The sequence below is a fragment of the Borostomias antarcticus genome (genome assembly GCF_949987555.1).
Source record: "Borostomias antarcticus genome assembly, chromosome: 6".
Taxonomy (NCBI): Eukaryota; Metazoa; Chordata; class Actinopteri; order Stomiiformes; family Stomiidae; genus Borostomias; species Borostomias antarcticus.
In genome coordinates, this window is record NC_140239.1 from 2,355,166 (window position 1) to 2,375,881 (window position 20,716).

A 20,716-nucleotide genomic window follows, 5' to 3' on the forward strand; every position below is an offset into this window, starting at 1 on the left:
CAGCAAAGAGAGCAGAAGCAGGTTGCACCAGACAGCACCATCTAGGAGTTCCCTTCTCCAAAAAAAAACAATCGCAAAGCTGACATTTAAAACACTGATTATGCCATACATTAGGTGGTGAAGGGATGCATGTACAAAAGGATTAGTCAGCAATACTGATACAAATAACATGGGTTATTCTCAACACTTGTGTTAATGGAGGACCTGGGGAGGTCCTTGCTGAGAGATCAGGGACGGGTTCCGGCACCGAGGTCCGTCGGAGCGCCCCGAACGCGCGGCGCCGCCAGGGCGGTCCCAAAAAAGAATGGTGGCCGCCAGGGGTCAGCGGCGGTGTCGGTGACCCACCCGACCCGTCTTTAAACACAGACCAAGGTGTCTCACGCGTGTGTGAGTCAGAGGGTCTTGTCAGAAACCCCACGGCGAAGTGAAGAATTATTGATTAATTAAATCCCTGATCCACCAACACAATATTATTATTAAACCAATATTCCACAAAGAGAGATTTGTGTTCATATAAAATGTCCTGGTTATTCCATAAAGAATAGTTATGAGGTGAAAGATTGTGTTTGTAGATGAGAGATCATGACAAAAAAAGCCTGGCGATCAAAAGCAAACATTTTCACAGGGACTTGATCAATATTATAGTTACAGACAAGAAAAGAGATTAAGCCACCCAGTTTAGATAATATATGATGAGGTGTAATATTCCAAATGGAGGTAGTGTTTCCAAAAAATTGCTCTAATTTATTTTAAATGTGTTATTTAATGTACAAAAATCCCCCCCCAAAAAGCCCACCATTCTCATAGGAGTTCATGAGAATTGTTTTCCTCAGGTAATGTGTCCTATTTTTCCATTAAAAATGGAAGAGTATTTTGTCAATCTCTTTTATCAATTTGTTATCAAGGTGCAGAGCCAATGCTACATATGTCAATCGGGAGATCCCTTCTGCTTTAGTATTCAATACCCTGCCGCTCAACCAGAGATCCCTTAGGAGCCATACGGTAGGTTCATTTATTTTAGTTTTTTGTAAAATAGGATGAACATTTAAGGAGATTCTTCTCTGTTGAGCCTCACTGAGCTAAGACCTACTAGCCATTCCTGATATCATGCTTTGGTGAAAGTTTGTTTCCTGTAAATCTGTGTGGGTTTCTCCCTCAAGAAACTTGGAAGACGACCATATGAAAGTGAAACTAGAAAGAGGAAAAGGCCTAATTTGAACTCTGTTTCCTAGTATTATATGAATAAGACATGAAGGGACATATATTTATTGTTGATTATTAACAGGGAAACCTGTAGTATAATGAATCTTACAAAATACAAACATTATGGATTGTTCATAGATTTGCACCAGATGTAAACCACATCTGAACAAAGAACTGAAGCTACAGCTAGAAGCTCTTAGTTTCCTTCCATGTTCACATTGACCACATCCACAGTTCAGTTTAGATTAAATGTTGTGTTTTCCCAATCCTACTTTTATAGGACCGGTCAACTAGTCTGCAGAAAGCCTACACTACTTTCAACAAGTGTCTTTTGGGGTCAGAATATGATCAACTTAATGAATTTCAAACACACAAATGCTTGCTTTCAAGTCTTCTCTTTCAATAGTTATAGTGTTATATATATATATTATAGTCATAGTGATGATGAAATGGTTGTTTCTCTATTGAATATCACCTCACTGAAATCCCTTTCATCATCTTATTATATGCTACCTCTTTTCCTCTCAAGGAGCGGAAGTTTCTGGGAAATGAAAGTTTTGTGAAAGAGGACTTTTGCTCCAGCAGGAGATTGAGGGAAGTCCATCCTTGGACAGCTGCCAAAATGAAGCTTGTGTGGGCGGTTCTTCAGTTCATAAATACCCAGCTTAACTCTCCTCCACTCACAACCTCATCACTTGAGCTGTCAAGACACTTGAAGAACAGAAGAAGAATCCATGGCCATCACTATGAAATCAGCAGCACTCGTGGCCCTCGTCTGTCTGCTCCTTGCTCATGTCGAAGGTAAGATCTCTTACTTCAGTCTAACTCCATCATAGGGAACTTGCAAAACCAGGGAGGAACAGCTACATATCAGGCTCAAAAGTGAATTTGAATTGAGTTGGTGAGCCTGATTCTGAGATCCCAGATTCAGAATTAAAACAGTCTTATTCATGGATTAAATGGTGCAGTAGGTATTGTAATATGAATCAGATAGAGTTGTTCCTATAGATAATGCCTGCAGTCATATTAATCTCAGGGCTTATTAGGTCAAACTATCAACTGATGACTAATGTAATAAACGGTCCTAACAAGCTGTAACCAGGTTATAATCCAGGTTTAATCCAGGTCAGAAATTGTTCTTTACTGTTTTACCTGAGTGGATAAATGTTTATTTTTTCTTCCACAGGCCAGAGAGGGGCCAGATCTGAATGCATGTGTAGTGGTGGTGTAGTTAACCGTGTGAACCCTAAGCTAGTTGAGAAGTTTGAGGTCCATGCCCCCAGCATCTCCTGCCCAAATAAGGAGTTGATGTAAGTATTTGATCTGAACATCATGTCTTCATAGATGTTTTAATATTGTTGCTTGTTGTTCTGCTGTACTGAGATTCAAGATCATTGATTAGAGTCTAAATGTGTTGTAGTTTAGACTGAGTCTGAGGGGCAAACCTACAGGAAAACAGGGATACAGACAGACAGGACCATCAACATGTCTTCCACTGCCTCTAACAGCCTCTCTTTCCTGTTCAGTGTCACGTTGAAGAATAAAGATATGAAGTGCCTGAACCCAGAGTCACCGTTTGCCAAGATTGTCATGAAGAGATACAGGAAAAACTAAAGGTGAGCTGATGAATTATATTGTAAATCCCATCAAACTTACTTTACTCACACCTTTAGGAAAAGGTCTTGTGTTTTTCTCTTCAGTCTGTTCTTGGCACAGTGCAATGACACCTGATTTTGTTCTTTTTTTCCAGCCTTGTGCAGGTCTCCTCACCTGTCATGTGATCTTCCCTGGGGAGAAAAACCCCACTGCTCTTAAACTGTTTAAGAATGTGTTTTAACTGTGAAACTGGCTCACTCAATATAACGTCTTCTGGGAAGTACAGTCCTCAGTACTACTGAAAGCAAAGTCCTCAAGACTGTCTAGTTCTGAATATGGTCAGTCTAATATTTTCAAACAATGTTGGTTGTAGCATTAAGGGAAACATGTAATGTAAATAATGTGCTGTATTTAAATTATACTATGTAAATATGTACATTATATTTATATGTATATAAAAATGAACAAATGCAGCTGTTCTTAGTTTTGTGGTCTTTAACTTTTTGCCTTTATTTACAATATTTCTGGGTCGTATCTTGAAAAAGCCACAATAATCGTCATCATCTAATAATAGTACTGTATCACACATTCATTGCACTTAAATGACTCAGCATCTTGATGTGAGGGAGATACAAAGTTAAGTCTGAAGTCAGATCTGTGACTCGTCTAGAGAAGGCTGAAGATGTGCATTCATAACTTTCAACATTGGTTTGAGAACTCAATGGGATATTTGAATGAATCTTCATTTAAGTCCAGTTACTGACAACACTAAAGATTGGTCTGGTCTAAAGACTGGTCTGACTCACCTAACCACCATTATGCTTTTAGTTTTAAAGATGCACTCTGCAGGAAATTAAAGATCTAAACTTTCAAAAAAGTCAATGTAATAAATTGACATTTTCTTATCTTGTCAGTGATCCAAGAAATCTTTGCTAAGATGGGTAAGAAGTAAGAATGTTGTTTTTAATCTACAACAGAAAGAGACAGTTGCCAACCAGGAGTATGTTAACTTTAGTTGTTCACAAACACGCTAATAGACACATTAAAAAGGTTACATCCTCTATCATGCAATTTCATTCCTTCCCAAATATAATAATCCATCAATATTTCAGGTATAACATTTTGAAGAAGAGTTACAAATATAATAGTTACAACACCTCAATGAATAACATTGGCTATTATAGACAGGTTGTTGGACTTGAAGTTAACGAACAGAAAATATTTGAGATTTAGACAAAACTGTTTAATACACAGCCACAGAAATATTGGCAAGGAAGATGGCCTCAGTACAAAACAGTAGCAAAATTAGCTCTCATTCTTGTCAAGTGGAGAGATGCATAGAACCATTAAACACAATGGTACTGTACGTTGATTGAACATCATCGTTTAAAGAGGAAGTAATACTGCCAGGCATCAAGAAAAGATCTCTGATCGTGCAGAGAATCAATATGCAATGTGAAAGAAACAGCGAGTGAGTGTAGCACTCAGGTACTGTAGGGAAACAGCAGCAGGACATCCATGAGAAGAGCAGTCATGAACATCGAAGTTTCTGTCAGGAGTATAAAAATAAGGCAAGGGGCCAAGACACAGGAACCTCTCAAATAGAATGAGAATAACACACAACCAATACAAGCAGTAAGATGAAGGAGAGGATGTGATTCAGCGTCATGGTTTCCTCCATCATTCTTCCTCAGTGAAAGTGTTAGGGGCGGCTGTGGCTCAGTGGTAGAGCGGGTCGTCTAATGATTCTAGGGTCGGCGGTTCGAATCCCGCCTCCTCCTGTCCACATGTCAAAGTGTCCTTGGGCAAGACACTGAACCCCAAATTGCTCCCAATGAGCAGGTTAGCACCTTGCCTGGCAGCTGCCGTGAATGAGAGGTTGAAAAGCGCTTTGGATAAAAGCGCTATATGTGCAGTCCATTTACCACTTACCATATGCTCCCAGCAGGATCCTGATGAATGAGAGTAACACGCTAGTCCCCCAATATGACCTTTCCCTAGTGTGACCAAGGCTACGCTCGACAACGCCACCTTCTTTATACACAAGGTGAGATCCTCGGGGCGAACTACACTGACAGTCCTTCAACAGACAGCCAGAGACCTGTTTCCAACAAGGAATTGTAATCTTTTATTCAGATGAACAGGAGCCTGTGGGGGGGAAGGGATTATGGGAGCTCTCAACAAAGCTTTGAATAAGACGTGTATAACTTCATCATAGTAATAACATGTTTATTATAATTTACAAAGAACTTTTAGGACAACATCTGGTCAGTCTCAAAACAACTAAGAATGTCAGAATGCCTGAGGACTAGGGGGAGTTAGCGAGCCCTGCAGAGATGGAGAACCACCAGAGTTGGGGGTCGTCAACCTTTATATTGCTAGGCAAGTTATTTAAGAGCAACTCTTATTTACAATAACGGCCTAGGTGGGGGTAAAAGCCCCTTAGGGGATGGGGATGGCGAATAAAATAAAAAAAAAGGTAGAACAAGAAACAGGTTCAAAAAAAGACAAGACAAGTACATAAATATAGGCATCACAGTCAGTGGCAGGATTAAGACAGACACAGGGGGTAGACTAGGAGGGCTGAGCCCAGGGGAAGAGCTAAACTCACACACACAAACTAGTGGGAAAACGTCACGGCAACCTTGCTTCAACCAACGGCAAACAGGGGGCGCCAGTCGTGCAAGATGAAGGGGGGGGAGAACTGACGAGCCCACAGACAGGGGGCGCTCTGCTCCACTGCAGGCTCAGGTTTCTCTCAGGGAAGTCCTAAGACAGGAAATGGCAGTCCTAAGACAGGAAATGGCAGTCCTAAGACAGGAAATGGCAGTCCTAAGACAGGAAATGGCAGTTGGTTCACAGAATGCCTCCACAATTGCAACATAATACAGAAATACTATGACCAGGTAGTAACAATATCTTATGATAAGGTGGCAGAAACCTATATGGGCAAAACAGCAGCTGGCATGAGACCAATTAACAGTTTTGGTCGGTTACCAACCAGCCCCAGCTAAGCAACGGCACCCAAAGACCCACACATCAAATGGGAATAGAATGGCAGCAATCAACCAGACAGGGAACCATGAGGGGGTCAGGGAGGAGCATCCACACAGCAAGCTCTGGCACCAGAGAGGCCCTGATTAGGCTGAGGGAATTGGTCTGACCATATATGGACTTCCGGTTCCTGCCTGTGCTGCAAATCAATCAGGGGCAGTTATTCCTGCCACACTAGACCTGATGACGTTTAGTCCAGCCTGAGGACAGGCAGGATGTGACCGTTCTCACAAATGTAGCTTTGACAGTCTGTGTCAGTTCCTCAGTAAGGGGTCTGTTTAGGCGTGTCGCTGGAGAATCTGCATCTATTTTTAGTCCCAGACTAGGCTTAAAGGGATAGTTCAGAATTTTGAACATAAGAGTCTCATTTCCTACTTGGCCAAACTGCAGCGCGTCATCCGATCTGCCGAGAAGGTGATTGGCTGCAACCTGCCCTCCTTCCTGGTCCAACCTGCCCTCCCTCCTGGTCCAACCTGCCCTCCCTCCTGGTCCAACCTGCCCTCCTTCCTGGTCCAACCTGCCCTCCCTCCTGGTCCAACCTGCCCTCCCTCCTGGTCCAACCTGCCCTCCCTCCTGGTCCAACCTGCCCTCCTTCCTGGTCCTGCACAACTCCAGGACCCTGACGCGGGCCAGGAAGATGGCGGCCGACCCCTCCCACCCCGGCCATAATCTCTTCATGCCCCTCCCCTCAGGCAGGAGGCTGCGGTCCATCAGTAGTAACTGATTAACTCTCAATCCATCACTGTATATTAGATCATGGTGGGTGACTAGAGAACAGACTGGGGACTACTATGGTAGTTAGGGACCAGGGACAACTATAGAAGTTACTGAGGAACCAGTGATTAGTTCATGAGTAGTTGAGTAGTGGATGACGTACAGAAATGGCTTGGTCATTCAAAAATGAGGGGATGGAGTATTCTCAGCTTTGATGACTATATTAGTGAATGGTATTGCAAGTTGTCGTCTTGCAAATGGTGCTTGAAAAGGACTTTGTGATGGAGATAAATGATTGTGTATTCTCTTTCTCTCTGTTTCTCAGTGCAGAATAAACAAGGTTTATACACTTAAATAATGGTCTAGTCATTAAAAATCATCTTAATCACTAATCATTGTGCAAAAACTATGTTTCTGTATTGTATTATAGTTGAACATTTTGCCATTTTGCATATAATGCAACTCATTACTGGTGTTGTTTCATTTACAGTGTATAACTCTTCTACTATCAATTAATGAATCATCAATCAATATAAAACTAATCCAGCAGTCATTTATCCATTATACTGTAGTTCTGAACTTTTTCGTCACATTTTCAATGAGCTGCCCATGTGTACAGACTATTACCTTGATATCTGAGTTGATAAATCACTGAGCTAAGACCTACTAGCCATTCCTGATATCATGCTTTGGTGAAAGTTTGTTTCTTGTAAATATGTGTGGGTTTCTCCCCTCAAGAAACTTGGAAGACGACCATATGAAAGTGAAACTAGAAAGAGGAAAAGGCCTAATTTGAACTCTGTTTCCTAGTATTACATGAATTAGACATGAAGGGACATATATTTATTGTTGATTATTAACAGGGAAACCTGTGGTATACTGAATCTTACAAAAAACAAACATTATGGATTGTTCATAGATTTGCACCAGATGTAAACCATATCCACCAAATCCACCAAATCCCTTTCATCAGCTTACTATATGCTACCTCTTTTCCTCTCAAGGAGCAGAAGTTTCTGGGAAATGAAAGTTTTGTGAAAGAGGACTTTTGCTCCAGCAGGAGATTGAGGGAATTCCTTCCTTGGACAGCTGCCAAAATGAAGCTTGTGTGGGCGGTTCTTCAGTTCATAAATACCCAGCTTAACTCTCCTCCACTCACAACCTCATCACTTGAGCTGTCAAGACACTTGAAGAACAGAAGAAGAATCCATGGCCATCACTATGAAATCAGCAGCACTCGTGGCCCTCGTCTGTCTGCTCCTTGCTTATGTCGAAGGTAAGATCTCTTACTTCAGTCTAACTCCATCATAGGGAACTTGCAAAACCAGTGAGGAACAGCTACATATCAGGCTCAAAAGTGAATTTGAATTGAGTTGGTGAGCCTGATCCAGATTAAGCTCACAGATTAAGAATTAAAACAGTAATATTCATGGATTAGGTATTGCTCATATGAATGAGCCACAGTTGTTCCTATAGATAATGCATGCTGTCATTTGAATATTAATCTTCGGGCTACTTAGGTCATTATCAACAACTGATGACTTAACTAGTAAACTGTCATAGTTGTAACCAGGTTATAAACCTGCTTTTATCCAGGTCAGAAATGGTTCTTTACTCATTAACCTGTGTGAAATTGTGAATGAAGTTTGAATTATTCTTATTTTTCCACAGGCCAGAGAGGGCCCAGAGTTGAATGCATGTGTAGTGGTGGTGGAGTGAACCGTGTGAACCCTAAGCTAATTGCGAAAGTGGATATCTATGACCCCAGCATCTCCTGCCCAAATAAGGAGTTGATGTAAGTATTTGATCTGATCATCATGTCTTCATAGATGTTTTAATATTGTTGCATGTTGTACTGCTGTACTGAGATTCAAGATCATTGATTAGAGTCTAAATGTGTTGTAGTTTAGACTGAGTCTGAGGGGCAAACCTACAGGAAAACAGGGATACAGACAGACAGGACCATCAACATGTCTTCCACTGCCTCTAACAGCCTCTCTTTCCTGTTCAGTGTCACGTTGAAGAATAAAGATATGAAGTGCCTGAACCCAGAGTCAACGTTTGCCAAGATTGTCATGAAGAGATACAGGAAAAACTAAAGGTGAGCTGATGAATTATATTGTAAATCCCATCAAACTTACTTTACTCACACCTTTAGGAAAAGGTCTTGTGTTTTTCTCTTCAGTCTGTTCTTGGCACAGTGCAATGACACCTGATTTTGTTCTTTTTTTCCAGCCTTGTGCAGGTCTCCTCACCTGTCATGTGATCTTCCCTGGGGAGAAAAACCCCACTGCTCTTAAACTGTTTAAGAATGTGTTTTAACTGTGAAACTGGCTCACTCAATATAACGTCTTCTGGGAAGTACAGTCCTCAGTACTACTGAAAGCAAAGTCCTCAAGACTGTCTAGTCCTGAATATGGTCAGTCTAATATTTTCAAACAATGTTGGTTGTAGCATTAAGGGAAACATGTAATGTAAATAATGTGCTGTATTTAAATTATACTATGTAAATATGTACATAATATTTATATGTATATAAAAATGAACAAATGCAGCTGTTCTTAGTTTTGTGGTCTTTAACTTTTTGCCTTTATTTACAATATTTCTGGGTCGTATCTTGAAAAAGCCACAATAATCGTCATCATCTAATAATAGTACTGTATCACACATTCATTGCACTTAAATGACTCAGCATCTTGATGTGAAGGAGATACAAAGTTAAGTCTGAAGTCAGATCTGTGACTCGTCTAGAGAAGGCTGAAGATGTGCATTCATAACTTTCAACATTGGTTTGAGAACTGAAGGGGATATTTGAATGAATCTTCATTTAAGTCCAGTTACTGACAACACTAAAGATTGGTCTGGTCTAAAGACTGGTCTGGCTCTCCTAACCACCATTATGCTTTTAGTTTTAAAGATGCACTCTGCAGGAAATTAAAGATCTAAACTTTCAAAAAAGTCAATGAAATAAATTGACATTTTCTTATCTTGTCAGTGATCCAAGAAATCTTTGCTAAGATGGGTAAGAAGTAAGAATGTTGTTTTTAATCTACAACAGAAAGAGACAGTTGCCAACCAGGAGTATGGTAACTTTAGTTGTTCACAAACACGCTAATGGACACATTAAAAAGGTTACATCCTCTATCATGCAATTTCATTCCTTCCCAAATATAATAATCCATCAATATTTCAGGTATAACATTTTGAAGAAGAGTTACAAATATAATAGTTACAACACCTCAATGAATAACATTGGCTATTATAGACAGGTTGTTGGACTTGAAGTTAACGAACAGAAAATATTTGAGATTTAGACAAAACGGTTTAATACACAGCCACAGAAATATTGGCAAGGAAGATGGCCTCAGTACAAAACAGTAGCAAAATTAGCTCTCATTCTTGTCAAGTGGAGAGATGCATAGAACCATTAAACACAATGGTACTGTACGTTGATTGAACATCATCGTTTAAAGAGGAAGTAATACTGCCAGGCATCAAGAAAAGATCTCTGATCGTGCAGAGAATCAATATGCAATGTGAAAGAAACAGCGAGTGAGTGTAGCACTCAGGTACTGTAGGGAAACAGCAGCAGGACATCCATGAGAAGAGCAGTCATGAACATCGAAGTTTCTGTCAGGAGTATAAAAATAAGGCAAGGGGCCAAGACACAGGAACCTCTCAAATAGAATGAGAATAACACACAACCAATACAAGCATTAAGATGAAGGAGAGGATGTGATTCAGCGTCATGGTTTCCTCCATCATTCTTCCTCAGTGAAAGTGCTCCCAGCAGGATCCTGATGAATGAGAGTGACACGCTAGTCCCCCATCAACAGGGGTTTCCCTCAATAGGACTTTTCGCCGGACTTGATGACGTTTAGTCCAGCCTGAGGACAGGAAGGAAATGACCGTTCTCACAAGTGTAGCTTTGTCAGTTCCTCAGTAAGGGGCCTGTTACAGATACAGATTCAGCCCAGTCTAGAACAGATTCAGCCCAGTCTAGAACAGATTCAGCCCAGTCTAGAACAGATTCAGCCCAGTCTAGAACAGATTCAGCCCAGTCTAGAACAGATTCAGACCAGTCTAGAACAGATTCAGACCAGTCTAGAACAGATTCAGCCCAGTCTAGAACAGATTCAGACCAGTCTAGAACAGATTCAGACCAGTCTAGAACTGTCACTGGAGAATCTGCAACTTTTTTTTTTTTTTAATCCAGGACTAGGATTAATGGAAATCAAGAAACCAACCTTGATCGCAAGTGTTGCTTAAGCAGTCGTTTCATCTAGGCCTATCAGACAAACACACATTAGCTACATTAGACTGTGCTCCACTCATAAAGACAGAAGTGACCTGTGAGAATCTCTAGAATTGACTACATTTCCTACAAAACCTATTAGCATCCCAAGACCGCAACACAACTAGCATGTCCATTTAAACCCACCTCCATATCATAACTCATGGAGAGTGAGACACTGGTGCAAAGACTATTTGGCACAAAACGGTTTTCCCACCAGCAGAGAGAGCAGAAGCAGGTTGCACCAGAGAGCACCATCTAGGAGTTCCCTTCTCCCAAAAAAAAACAATCGCAAAGCTGACATTTAAAACACTGATTATGCCATACATTAGGTGGTGAAGGGATGCATGTACAAAAGGATTAGTCAGCAATACTGATACAAATAAAATGGGTTATTCTCAACACTTGTGTTAATGGAGGGCATGGGGACGTCCCTGCTGTACATTTTATGACATCATGTTTGAGACAGGAAGAGAAAAAATGTTCCTTTATGGCACCGAAGAATCGCCTAAGCATAATTGTTGGATGGTGAGGTCACGTGGTAAGAAACACTTTGATTGGTTAATATTCTAAATGGCGACACCTCATAAGAGCTTTTGTTAGTCGGGTTCAAACTAACACAGGAGCCCTTTTCTATCTGCCCTTTCAAAGGTGCATTCAGCACCTGCAGGATAGAAGTGTGTAATTTCTCTCTGTTAGTAACAGCGAGAGAGGAGTGGAAGCTGCTAATATACTCGGATAACCAGCAATTAATCTCATTATCATACTGCCAATGGTCTCAGAAATTTACACACAATGGCAAAAGTCAGTTTCACACACATTAGTGAATGTGTCAGAACCAGTAGAACTTTAAGAACGTTAAGACGTTCTGTTTGGTTTGACATTTGCTTGTACAGTCTGTTAGTGGTCCATATTAGCACAGCTAAATAAAGTCACATTTTATTTGCAAGTCAGTAGTTTGGCACCAGTAGCCTATGTCATTACACCCTCCTCTTTCTTTTCTCATGTCTGGACTCTCTGGGTAGTTGTCTTCCTGACTCACTGCACCACTGCATCTTGGGAGTTGGAGTCCTGGGCGGCCTCCTTGGCGGCGGCCATACTGTCCCCAACCAGCAGCTGTTCAGGAGGGCGCAGGAACACCACCACGACAGTGATGTTGTCGCTGGAACCGGCCGCCTTGGCGTGTGCCACCAGCTTCTGGGCGACGCCCTCTCCTAAAACACCTGTGGACGACCCTTCTGGTGGCCGCACCCCGGCCCCCTCTCCTGCACCCTCGACGGGCTCCCCGTGCTCACGGAGCGCCCCAAGGACCAGCTGTGGGACCTCTGAGGGTCTCACGGTGTCGAAGAAGCCGTCGCACGCCAAGAGCACGTAGTCCTCGTCACCGTTCAGCTGTGTGCAAGAGCAGTCGGCGTCAGCGGATACGTAAGGCTTCTGGTCAAAATCCCCTGTGGAACATTAGGGAGGGGGGGCAAACAGACAGATGAAGGAAAAACGAAATTTAGATGATATCAGACCACACCAAAAATCATAGTTTCTCTGAATTAGGCTGCTGTACGAATGTTGTGACAAGGTTTTCATTGAAGATATAGTATTTCTGTCACTAGGCCTTACATTGTGTGTAACAATGAACTCTCATAGAATTACCGAGGACCTGAACCTAACCAAGCCTTGGATTTGGAAACACTTGTTTCACTAGACCTTTCAATAATTTTCATGCTTAATATTTTTCACATTCTTGATAAAGGCACCACAAAGTCCACCGATGACTAAACAGCGCCCCCGCTAGAATCAGTTAAAAGAGGGAATTGCAGGGAGAGGTTCTCACTGGATACTTTTCCCAGCTCATGAAAACATCTAGGAAAGCGGATCGATGGCTATGATCTCCAAAGTAATCATTCAAGCAATCATGTAATCTGTCCATAACTGTAATCTGTCTTTATTTTATTAACTGTAATGAATTAGTTACATTCTCTTGGTGTTTAAATACCCCACGCTGTTACATTGTGTTACTCCCAAACCCTGCTACTGACCGATGGCTCTGGACACAGCGTAGGTCCCGTTGACGCGCCAGCAGCCCATGAAGGTGACGCATCCGCCCAGGTCCTCGATCCTCTGCTTCTCATCCTGAGAGGGAGGGAGGGAGGGAGGGAGGGAGGGAGGACAGAGAGATCGGCCTCAGAGATGGTGGATGACTAGTGAATGACTCGCATGGCCAGACCAGATATATTTTTCAGTTCTATGTGCATGATGTGTGTGTATATATATGTATATATTGTATATATATATGTACACTATGTGAATCATGTGAATGGGTTCTGTGTAGGTACTCCCATGCTTGCTCTATAGAAACAGTCATTTCCCATTGTTTTCTGATAGGCTTATTGCCTTAATTGGTTTGATTGACTCCTCCCTGGGGTTGCCAGCCTACTTAAAGCTCGTTAGATGCAGCTGGGATTATAGGGCTGACGATGGTCTGATGACCGAAACGTTCCTTTCTTATTTTCTAATCACCTTATCACTTTATTTTTGCACTTATGTAGAATAAAACCAAAATAAAAGAGAAGGTCTAGCTGTACAGGACAGGGGGAAAAACGCTGTATTTCTTTAAACCAATCACAATCCTATTGGGTGGGGCGTGGCTACTGTTGTCGTTTCATGTAGTCTGGATCCTATCGGATTGGGCGGGGAAATCTTCCTTCGCCACTGATTGGACAGTAATCAACCAATGACGAGGCTTATCCCCAGAACCTACATCCGGTGAGTCAGACTAGTGCTTCGATGACAGTGACAGTGAAGGAGATTGTGTGTGTGTGAGGTGTGTGTGTGTGTGTGTGTGTGTGTGTGTGTGTGTGTGTGTGCATTTTACCTCTCTATCAGGCTTATGGGGGTCCATGAGTGTGACCGCCTGTCCCTGCCTGACCAGCATGACCTGGGAGTCCCCAAGCCAGGCCACCGTTAGCCCCGCCCCCTGCAGCAGCGCGGCCACTCCCGTGCTCCCGCTCCGCAGGCGCTGCCGGGAAAACAACGCGGAACACTGATAAGCCACGCCCCCAACACGGATAAGCCACTTCCCCGTCACACACAGGCCCCAGACTCAGGTAGCTAACGTGAAGTATCGCTCCGCAGCCCTACTACCACAGAGAAAATAGGTCCCCACAAAGTAAAGGATTCAACGATAGTTTGACTTAAAGGACTATGCTCGTTTTTGACAACCTGGACCTTATTTACGACATATTATAAGAAGTTTGACTCACCCAGATCACTTTTGTGTTGTTCGGAGGCCTGTAGAAGAAATTTAAAATCCAGCGCGAGCCAGTATATCCATGTAATGGCGGCGCACGGGGCATAGGGAATGCAGCTTCTCAAAATCCATTTTCGGCCGCTAAACGGTTGTTTTCATCAATCACATTGCATGAATCGACAGTTGATATTCCTCTACGCGAGCCATTCTTTCGGTTGGTTTTCAAATACGTGGTCTGTAGCCACTGTAATATGATCTTTACAAGCCTCTCCCCCACTTGCTCCAGCACGCATGCGCACAGGCCAGCGCGCAGCCTGCTATTCTCCGGCTCACATTCTCTGCGCTACGATCGTAGTTGGTGCCGAGAATATTGTCGTCGTCATTCGTCAGCAACAATCCGATCGTAGCGCAGAGAATGTGAGGGAGCATAGCCAGTGTAAAGATCATATTACAGTGGCTACAGACCACGTATTTGAAAACCGAAAGAATGGCTCGCGTAGAGGAATATCAACTGTCGATTCATGCAATGTGATTGATGAAAACAACCGTTTAGCGGCCGAAAATGGATTTTTAGAAGCTGCATTCCCTTTGCCCCGTGCGCCGCCATTACATGGATATACTGGCTCGCGCTGGATTTTAAATTTCTTCTACAGGCCTCCGAACAACACAAAAGTGATCTGGGTGAGTCAAACTTCTTATAATATGTCGTAAATAAGGTCCAGGTTGTCAAAAACGAGCATAGTCCTTTAAAAAATGATGGTATTAACACTCAAATTAACCCCCAACAGACTGTCTTCATATTTGATTTGCTTTGGGTGCACTGTGGAGTGATTAAGTGAGTTTGGTAGTGGATGCTAGATTAAACCACTGCATTGCACTAGCTTTAGCAAGACATGAATGCCTAAACGAGGGACAGCACAGGAGCAAATGATCTCAATCAATCAACAACATCATGGGTAAGTTGTAAAAATTCCATATAAAATTCCAAACTACTCCTTTAAAATCAGATCGTGTTCATGATCCCCCCTTGCTCAAGCGAACAGCTGGTGTTAGCCATTAGCCGTTAGCCGTTAGCATGCCACTGGCGTACCTCTCTCCTGGCCTTCCCTCTGAACATGTGGTCGGTGCGGGTGAAGGCTGCCTTGAGGGCTGCGTCCGGGCAGCTCGTTAGCCCCTCCTGTTGGCTGAGCGCCACGTGCAGCTGGGTGGCGGCGTAGTTGGCAGCATCCACACCCCCGTGGCCGTCGAACACCGCGTAGTACCCACGATGCACCCCGTCCTGGAGGCGGTGACACAAGGAGGAGGAGCCCATCTTTATTTCACAGTCTTGCTGTATCAGCCCAATGACTTAGACCTGATCATTCTAACTGGGCTCAAATTCAAGTCTTATAATCATAATTCTATAATTCTCATTTCTTTCATTTCAGGGCCACAGAGTTAGAATGATAAGTGGACGTTTTTGCCCTTTGAAGTTTTCTCGCAATTTCTGCAATCACTGATGATTTTAAAAAGTCCTACACAAAGAATTGAAGTGTTTAATCCAAATAATATTAACTGAGACGAGTGTGACTGTACCCCCATACTGTACCTGGAGGCCAAAGAGTTGGTTGAACTCGGCCAGCGACACATGTCTGTCCTCCATCTTCCTGCGCGTGTTCCTGATGGCGTGGGCCGAGCACAGGAGGAAGGGGGCGGAGCCACTGGGGAGGGCGGGGAGGTGCTTCTGCCAGGCCACGCCCACCTCCCGCAGCTTGTTGAGGAACAGACGCTGGACAGGCTCTGATTGGAGCACTGTGGAGGGGGGGGGCAGCATACTATTGTTTGATAGATTACAAATGGACACTGATCATTTCTGCACTCAGATCTGTGCTCCTTTCATAGATAAGGGCCACTGGGAGCAGATACACCTCTGACAATTCACATTTTAACCACTAGAGGGCAGACAGACACAGATGTTTCACCATTATAGGCACCTGATTCCTGAATTCTGGTACGCGATATCGATCAGAAGATAATGTGGATAGTTCGATGGTGAGGATAAGATAGAGTATGTATGTCATATATGGAACTAAATCATCCATTTACACGCCTTTGACTAAATCCATAGAGACCTGCTGTTTGAGCCATAGGGAGGGACACCCGAGTATTTAATTGGCTAAATTATGGAAAATGTGCTTATTTTGAATCAAGGCCAGGATATCATGTGGGGCTTCAGTGGACACAGGGAGGAGGAAATACTCACATTCTACTTCCTGTTCCTCTTCCGGCTGCTGCTCGCCATCCTTGGGGCAGTGGAAAGGTGAAAGGTCACTCTTGAGCAGCTCGGTCAACGCAGCCTGGCACATGGAGGCGCCGAGGAGGGGCGGGGCATTCCTAGATGAGACGGAGAAGATAACGTGACTGACAGGATGACACACAACCACACGAAAATAAACAGCCGAGCACAAATACACAAACACAGTATCATATGGTTGTCATGACTATAGCATATTATAATGCGATCAAGATGTCTGTGGTTGTACTGTTACATTACATTACAGTCATTTAGCAGACGCTTTTATCCAAAGCGACTAACAATTGCATTTAACATAGGAAAAGCCAATGTACTACTACTCGCCCGAACTCACAAGTGCATCTTCTTTCTAAAACAAGTTACCAAGAGCATAATCTAGTGCTGAAGGCAAAGTGCAAGAATAGCAATGTAATGTAATTGTAGAGAGGAACCTAAAACATTTTGACTAAAGGTCTAGAAGTAGGTGTGGGAAGGATATGATCTTAGTGACATCCGAAGCATTGGTCTCTCTACATTGTTGGTGCTTATCTGGGCAGACGCAGGCTCTGCCCACAGAGATTCTCCCCCGTGGTCGGGGGAGAAGCAGGAAGCGGAGAAAACAATAGTGATTCTACAGACAGGAAATGAGGCGTTTCTGACAGGAAGTACCTCAGAGGAAGGTACAAGATGGAAACTGTCGCTCCTCTGCCGTGACGGAGCGTCTCCGGCCTGATCTGGTCGCATCCTGACTGCTGTGGTTTCAAGGTTTGGTTTGTTTTTGTTTCCAGCGGGCCGATAACTGACATTTTCTATTGCTCAGCAGCTCTACCTATGATGGTGACTTTCTCTTTCTTTCTTTCTTTCTTTCTTTCTTTCTTTCTTTCTTTCTTTCTTTCTTTCTTTCTTTCTTTCTTTCTTTCTTTCTTTCTTTCACATTCTGAGGTATACTACTCTTCCTATCCCAACCCTCCCTCCCTCCCTCTCTCCCTCCCTCCATGACAGACCAGAGAGGGGAGGCTCAGCTTGCTTCCGCAGGGCAGGAATGTAGAGAATGCATTCTGGGAGCACCATGACCACCCCGCGCATGCGATCGTGTGTGACCTAGTCTCGCAGCGCCAGGCCGATCTCCACACTTCGTCTACGCTCTGCCAGCGCTGGAGAAAGGTCTGGCTGGACTCTACCATTCGGAAATGGGGGGGGGGGGGCGCGCTGTATTTATTTAAACCAATCGTCTCACACAGACACACACGCGCACACACACACACACACACACACACACACACACCCCCCTCACCTGGTGGTCAGCAGGCGCAGGCCCAGCTCCAGGCTCTCCCCCCTCAGCTCGTCCAGGCTGACCCTGCGGCTTATTGGACAGAGGGGCAGGGCGTCGCCGGGGCCCAGCGGGTCGGGGAACTCCTCCACGAACCTCCCCAGGAAACAGCTGGCCGCGTCGTCCGCAGAAGCGCCCATCCTCAACCTCTGCATGGGTGCGGGGAGAGGGTTGGGGGGTTCATCTCTATGAGCCGGTTCTGCTAAGTGCTTACTGTGCTTTGTTATATGATTCACTTTAATATCATATTAGAGACTACAGGGATAGCTAACACATGATGGCCGACCATGTAGGTGACATCTCTGTAACTATTTGTGCACTCTACTGATAGTCATGTCTCTCCTATGAAGTATTTAGCCGATGTTTACTGCTCTGAATTTGTTCTTAGCCAATAGTTAGTCAAACATTTTCGTCGTCTTGTTGAGAGCGGTCAGGGAAGAATTTCTACAGCTCACTTTTCTGGCTTCCGGGTGAAACTGTTTTTTGGCTTCCCTCTGGAATATGTAGGGGTGGGACCTACAGTATGCGCACCCCCCCCCCCCCCCCCCCCCCATTGCTCTCTGTAAATCGCATTGTGTTGCCTCTGTGTATGAAATGCGCTATATAAATAAAGTTTGATTTGATAATATTTGGAGGTTGGTCAATGTAGTACTGTCTAGCCCTGCCTGTCTGTCCATAAGGAAGGCCTGTCTGCAGGCTAGCCCTGCCTGTCTGTCCATAAGGAAGACCTGTCTGCAGGCTAGCCCTGCCTGTCTGTCCATAAGGAAGACCTGTCTGCAGGCTAGGCCTACAGGCCCAACTGTGTCCCCCAGCCCCCGGAAGAAGAGGACTGTCCAACGTGTCAAGAGATGATGGCGTCAGTAATAAGCCTGGCTGTTATGCTGTCATTTGTAGGCTATAGGCTACTGTATGTCTTGATCAGCTAAGGGAAACACTTGTGGACTAGCCTTGCACGGTCAACACAGTCGTCCTATTCCTCCGGAAAATCCCAAGTCCATCTGATAAGGTTGGACTAGTGGACATGGTGCTGGACAACACTAATCACTAGGGCTGCCCCCCAATAGTCCACTTAACGTTAGTTGACGAGAAGAGTCCTAGTCGAGCAAGTTTTCATTAGTCGCTTAGTCTCAGAAAGAAAGAAAAAAACCTCTAAATCCTCAAAAATAATAAAATGTTGTTCAGTCTCCTTGCTGTGTTGCCGAATGCCGACACATTGAGAATTAATCTACCGCTTTGTTGAGGCGGCTGCTGCCACTCGCTCCGTGTGTATGGTAAGGTTATATGAATAATAATAATAATAATCATCATAATAATAAAGGAACGACTAGTCGCTTGAAATTAGGACTTCTAGTCGAGCAGGAAAATCTTTAGTCGGGGGCAGGCCTACTAATCACACACATGAATTAGAAAACCATGCGAAAATAAGAGTCGTTTATCAGCTTCTGTTAATGCGTCGGGGCGGAGCGTAGCTCGGGAGGTAGAGCGGCTGGCTGGGGATCGCAAGGTCCCCGGTTCGATCCCAGTGTGCCCAAGTGTCCTTGAGCAAGGCACTGAACCCCAAAATCGCGTGCGGCACAGTGGCACAGTACCTAGTACTGTCAGCTCACAGCAAGAAGATCTGTGCCTTTCTGTGTGGAGTTTGCATGTTCTCCCTGTGTTCACAAGGGTTTCCCCCATAAAGAACCCAATATGAAAAACATGCAGAAGAACAGATCGCTAACGCTGTCCGTCCCTGGTGAAGACAGACAGGAGCACCTGGTTGGTCCCCGGGCGCGTCCCAGCATGCACGCTGCCTACTCCCAGCTGCCCTTGGGATGGGTGGAGAGCAGAGAACATTCATCGGTGACCCCAAAATGCGTGTGTGTGTGTCTCACTGTATGTGTGTGTGTTACCATGTGTCGCCCATTACACATGTGTTAGAGTGTGCTGCGTGATAAATTAAGATTTCTTCTTCATCATGATTCGGTATTGGATCAGAGGCCATTCTGAAGTTGCAGGCTATTCTCAAGTTTGTACTGTGGGTAGGCCTACTGTATTTTTTTTGTAAAGCTATTGTTTTTACCTTTAGGCCTAGCCTACTGGTAGGCTATTGCCTTGTTGTGTTAAAGTGTTTTTCTGTGTCTTGTTTTAGCTGCAACAAAGGAATTTCTCCATTGGGGATTAATAAAGTGCAATCTATCTATCTATCTATCTATCTGCACGTGTTTTTGAGCAGGTTGAACAATCTCAATGGAGCGAAAAAGTGACAGCAGTTTGCATTTCGTTGGCAATACAATAGTCTACCCGCACTCTGCACAATGACATAGGCTAATTAAATCTAATCTCTAATCTTTAATATAAATTCCTTATCAGATGATCTGCCAATGACAACTTTCTCTAGACATCATTGTCAAGCTGCAATTGCTGCTTACAGTCCTACATCTGAATAGAAACATAACATCCAAGAAACGTAACAACTTGTAACAACGTTATAACACTGTGACGTTCAATCCGAGAGGAAATGTTGACTTTTGTTGTTGACACGTTTCAATCAACTGGCCAAGAAAGAGACTGCGCTGAAACTAATAGCCTATAGATTGCGTTATGTTCTGAAGTTACAAACAAGTGACTTTGGAAAGATATTTAGGCTTTATCTTGGTTTAGTAGTAGTATACATTTGTAAATATTTCTTACCTCGGGCTCCGCTGGACACTCCCTTCAGCACGCTACGGAAGCCGGGAGGTGTGGTGGTCCAAACCGATCGCTTTGTTTCGAGGCTGTTTTCTTTCTTGGGTCGACGACGCGGCACGGAATCCGGTGTAAATAACGGGACGGACGGGCGGGGGGTCTCGTTAGAGGTTTGGTCTCGTTAGAGGTTTGGTCCCGTTAGAGGTTTGGTCTCGTTAGAGGTTTGGTCTCGTTAGAGGTTTGCTAACGAGACGATAGTGTTTTGAGAAATAATTTGCTGCTGCCTTCGCCAGACAGAAAGGCATTTGATTGGAGCAGACACGTGTCAGTCTTAATTTGATC

General features: G+C 43.9%; 2 protein-coding genes across 2 annotated transcripts; one reads left to right on the forward strand and one right to left on the reverse strand.

Moving 5' to 3' along the window:
- Positions 1 to 7,731: 7,731 nt before the first annotated feature.
- LOC311310172 (C-X-C motif chemokine 11-1-like) lies at positions 7,732 to 8,666 on the forward strand (the record flags this gene model as incomplete). The annotated part of the gene is made up of 3 exons (XM_084439596.1): positions 7,732 to 7,843; positions 8,239 to 8,362; positions 8,579 to 8,666. The coding sequence occupies exons 1-3, from the start codon at positions 7,777 to 7,779 to the stop codon at positions 8,664 to 8,666; spliced, it is 279 nt and encodes a 92-aa protein (XP_084295722.1). The 5' UTR covers positions 7,732 to 7,776.
- Positions 8,667 to 9,638: 972 nt separating this feature from the next.
- On the reverse strand, positions 9,639 to 20,437 carry ppm1f (protein phosphatase, Mg2+/Mn2+ dependent, 1F). The gene is made up of 8 exons (XM_084440440.1): positions 20,381 to 20,437; positions 17,672 to 17,856; positions 16,348 to 16,478; positions 15,694 to 15,896; positions 15,196 to 15,384; positions 13,731 to 13,874; positions 12,895 to 12,988; positions 9,639 to 12,309 (listed from the first exon to the last, which is right to left on the reverse strand). The coding sequence occupies exons 2-8, from the start codon at positions 17,845 to 17,847 to the stop codon at positions 11,900 to 11,902; spliced, it is 1,347 nt and encodes a 448-aa protein (XP_084296566.1). The 5' UTR covers positions 17,848 to 17,856; positions 20,381 to 20,437; the 3' UTR covers positions 9,639 to 11,899.
- Between the last annotated feature and the right edge of the window lie 279 nt (positions 20,438 to 20,716).

Coding starts and splice junctions, on each gene's coding strand:
- ppm1f (XM_084440440.1), bottom strand. CDS start 17,847: ATGGGCGCTTCTGCGGACGACGCGGCCAGCTGTTTCCTGGGGAGGTTC. Junction 16,479..17,671: donor CTGCGCCTGCTGACCACCAG/GTGAGGGGGGTG, acceptor CGTCTCATCTAG/GAATGCCCCGCCCCTCCTCG. Junction 13,875..15,195: donor GAGGGAAGGCCAGGAGAGAG/GTACGCCAGTGG, acceptor TTTTCCCGGCAG/CGCCTGCGGAGCGGGAGCAC.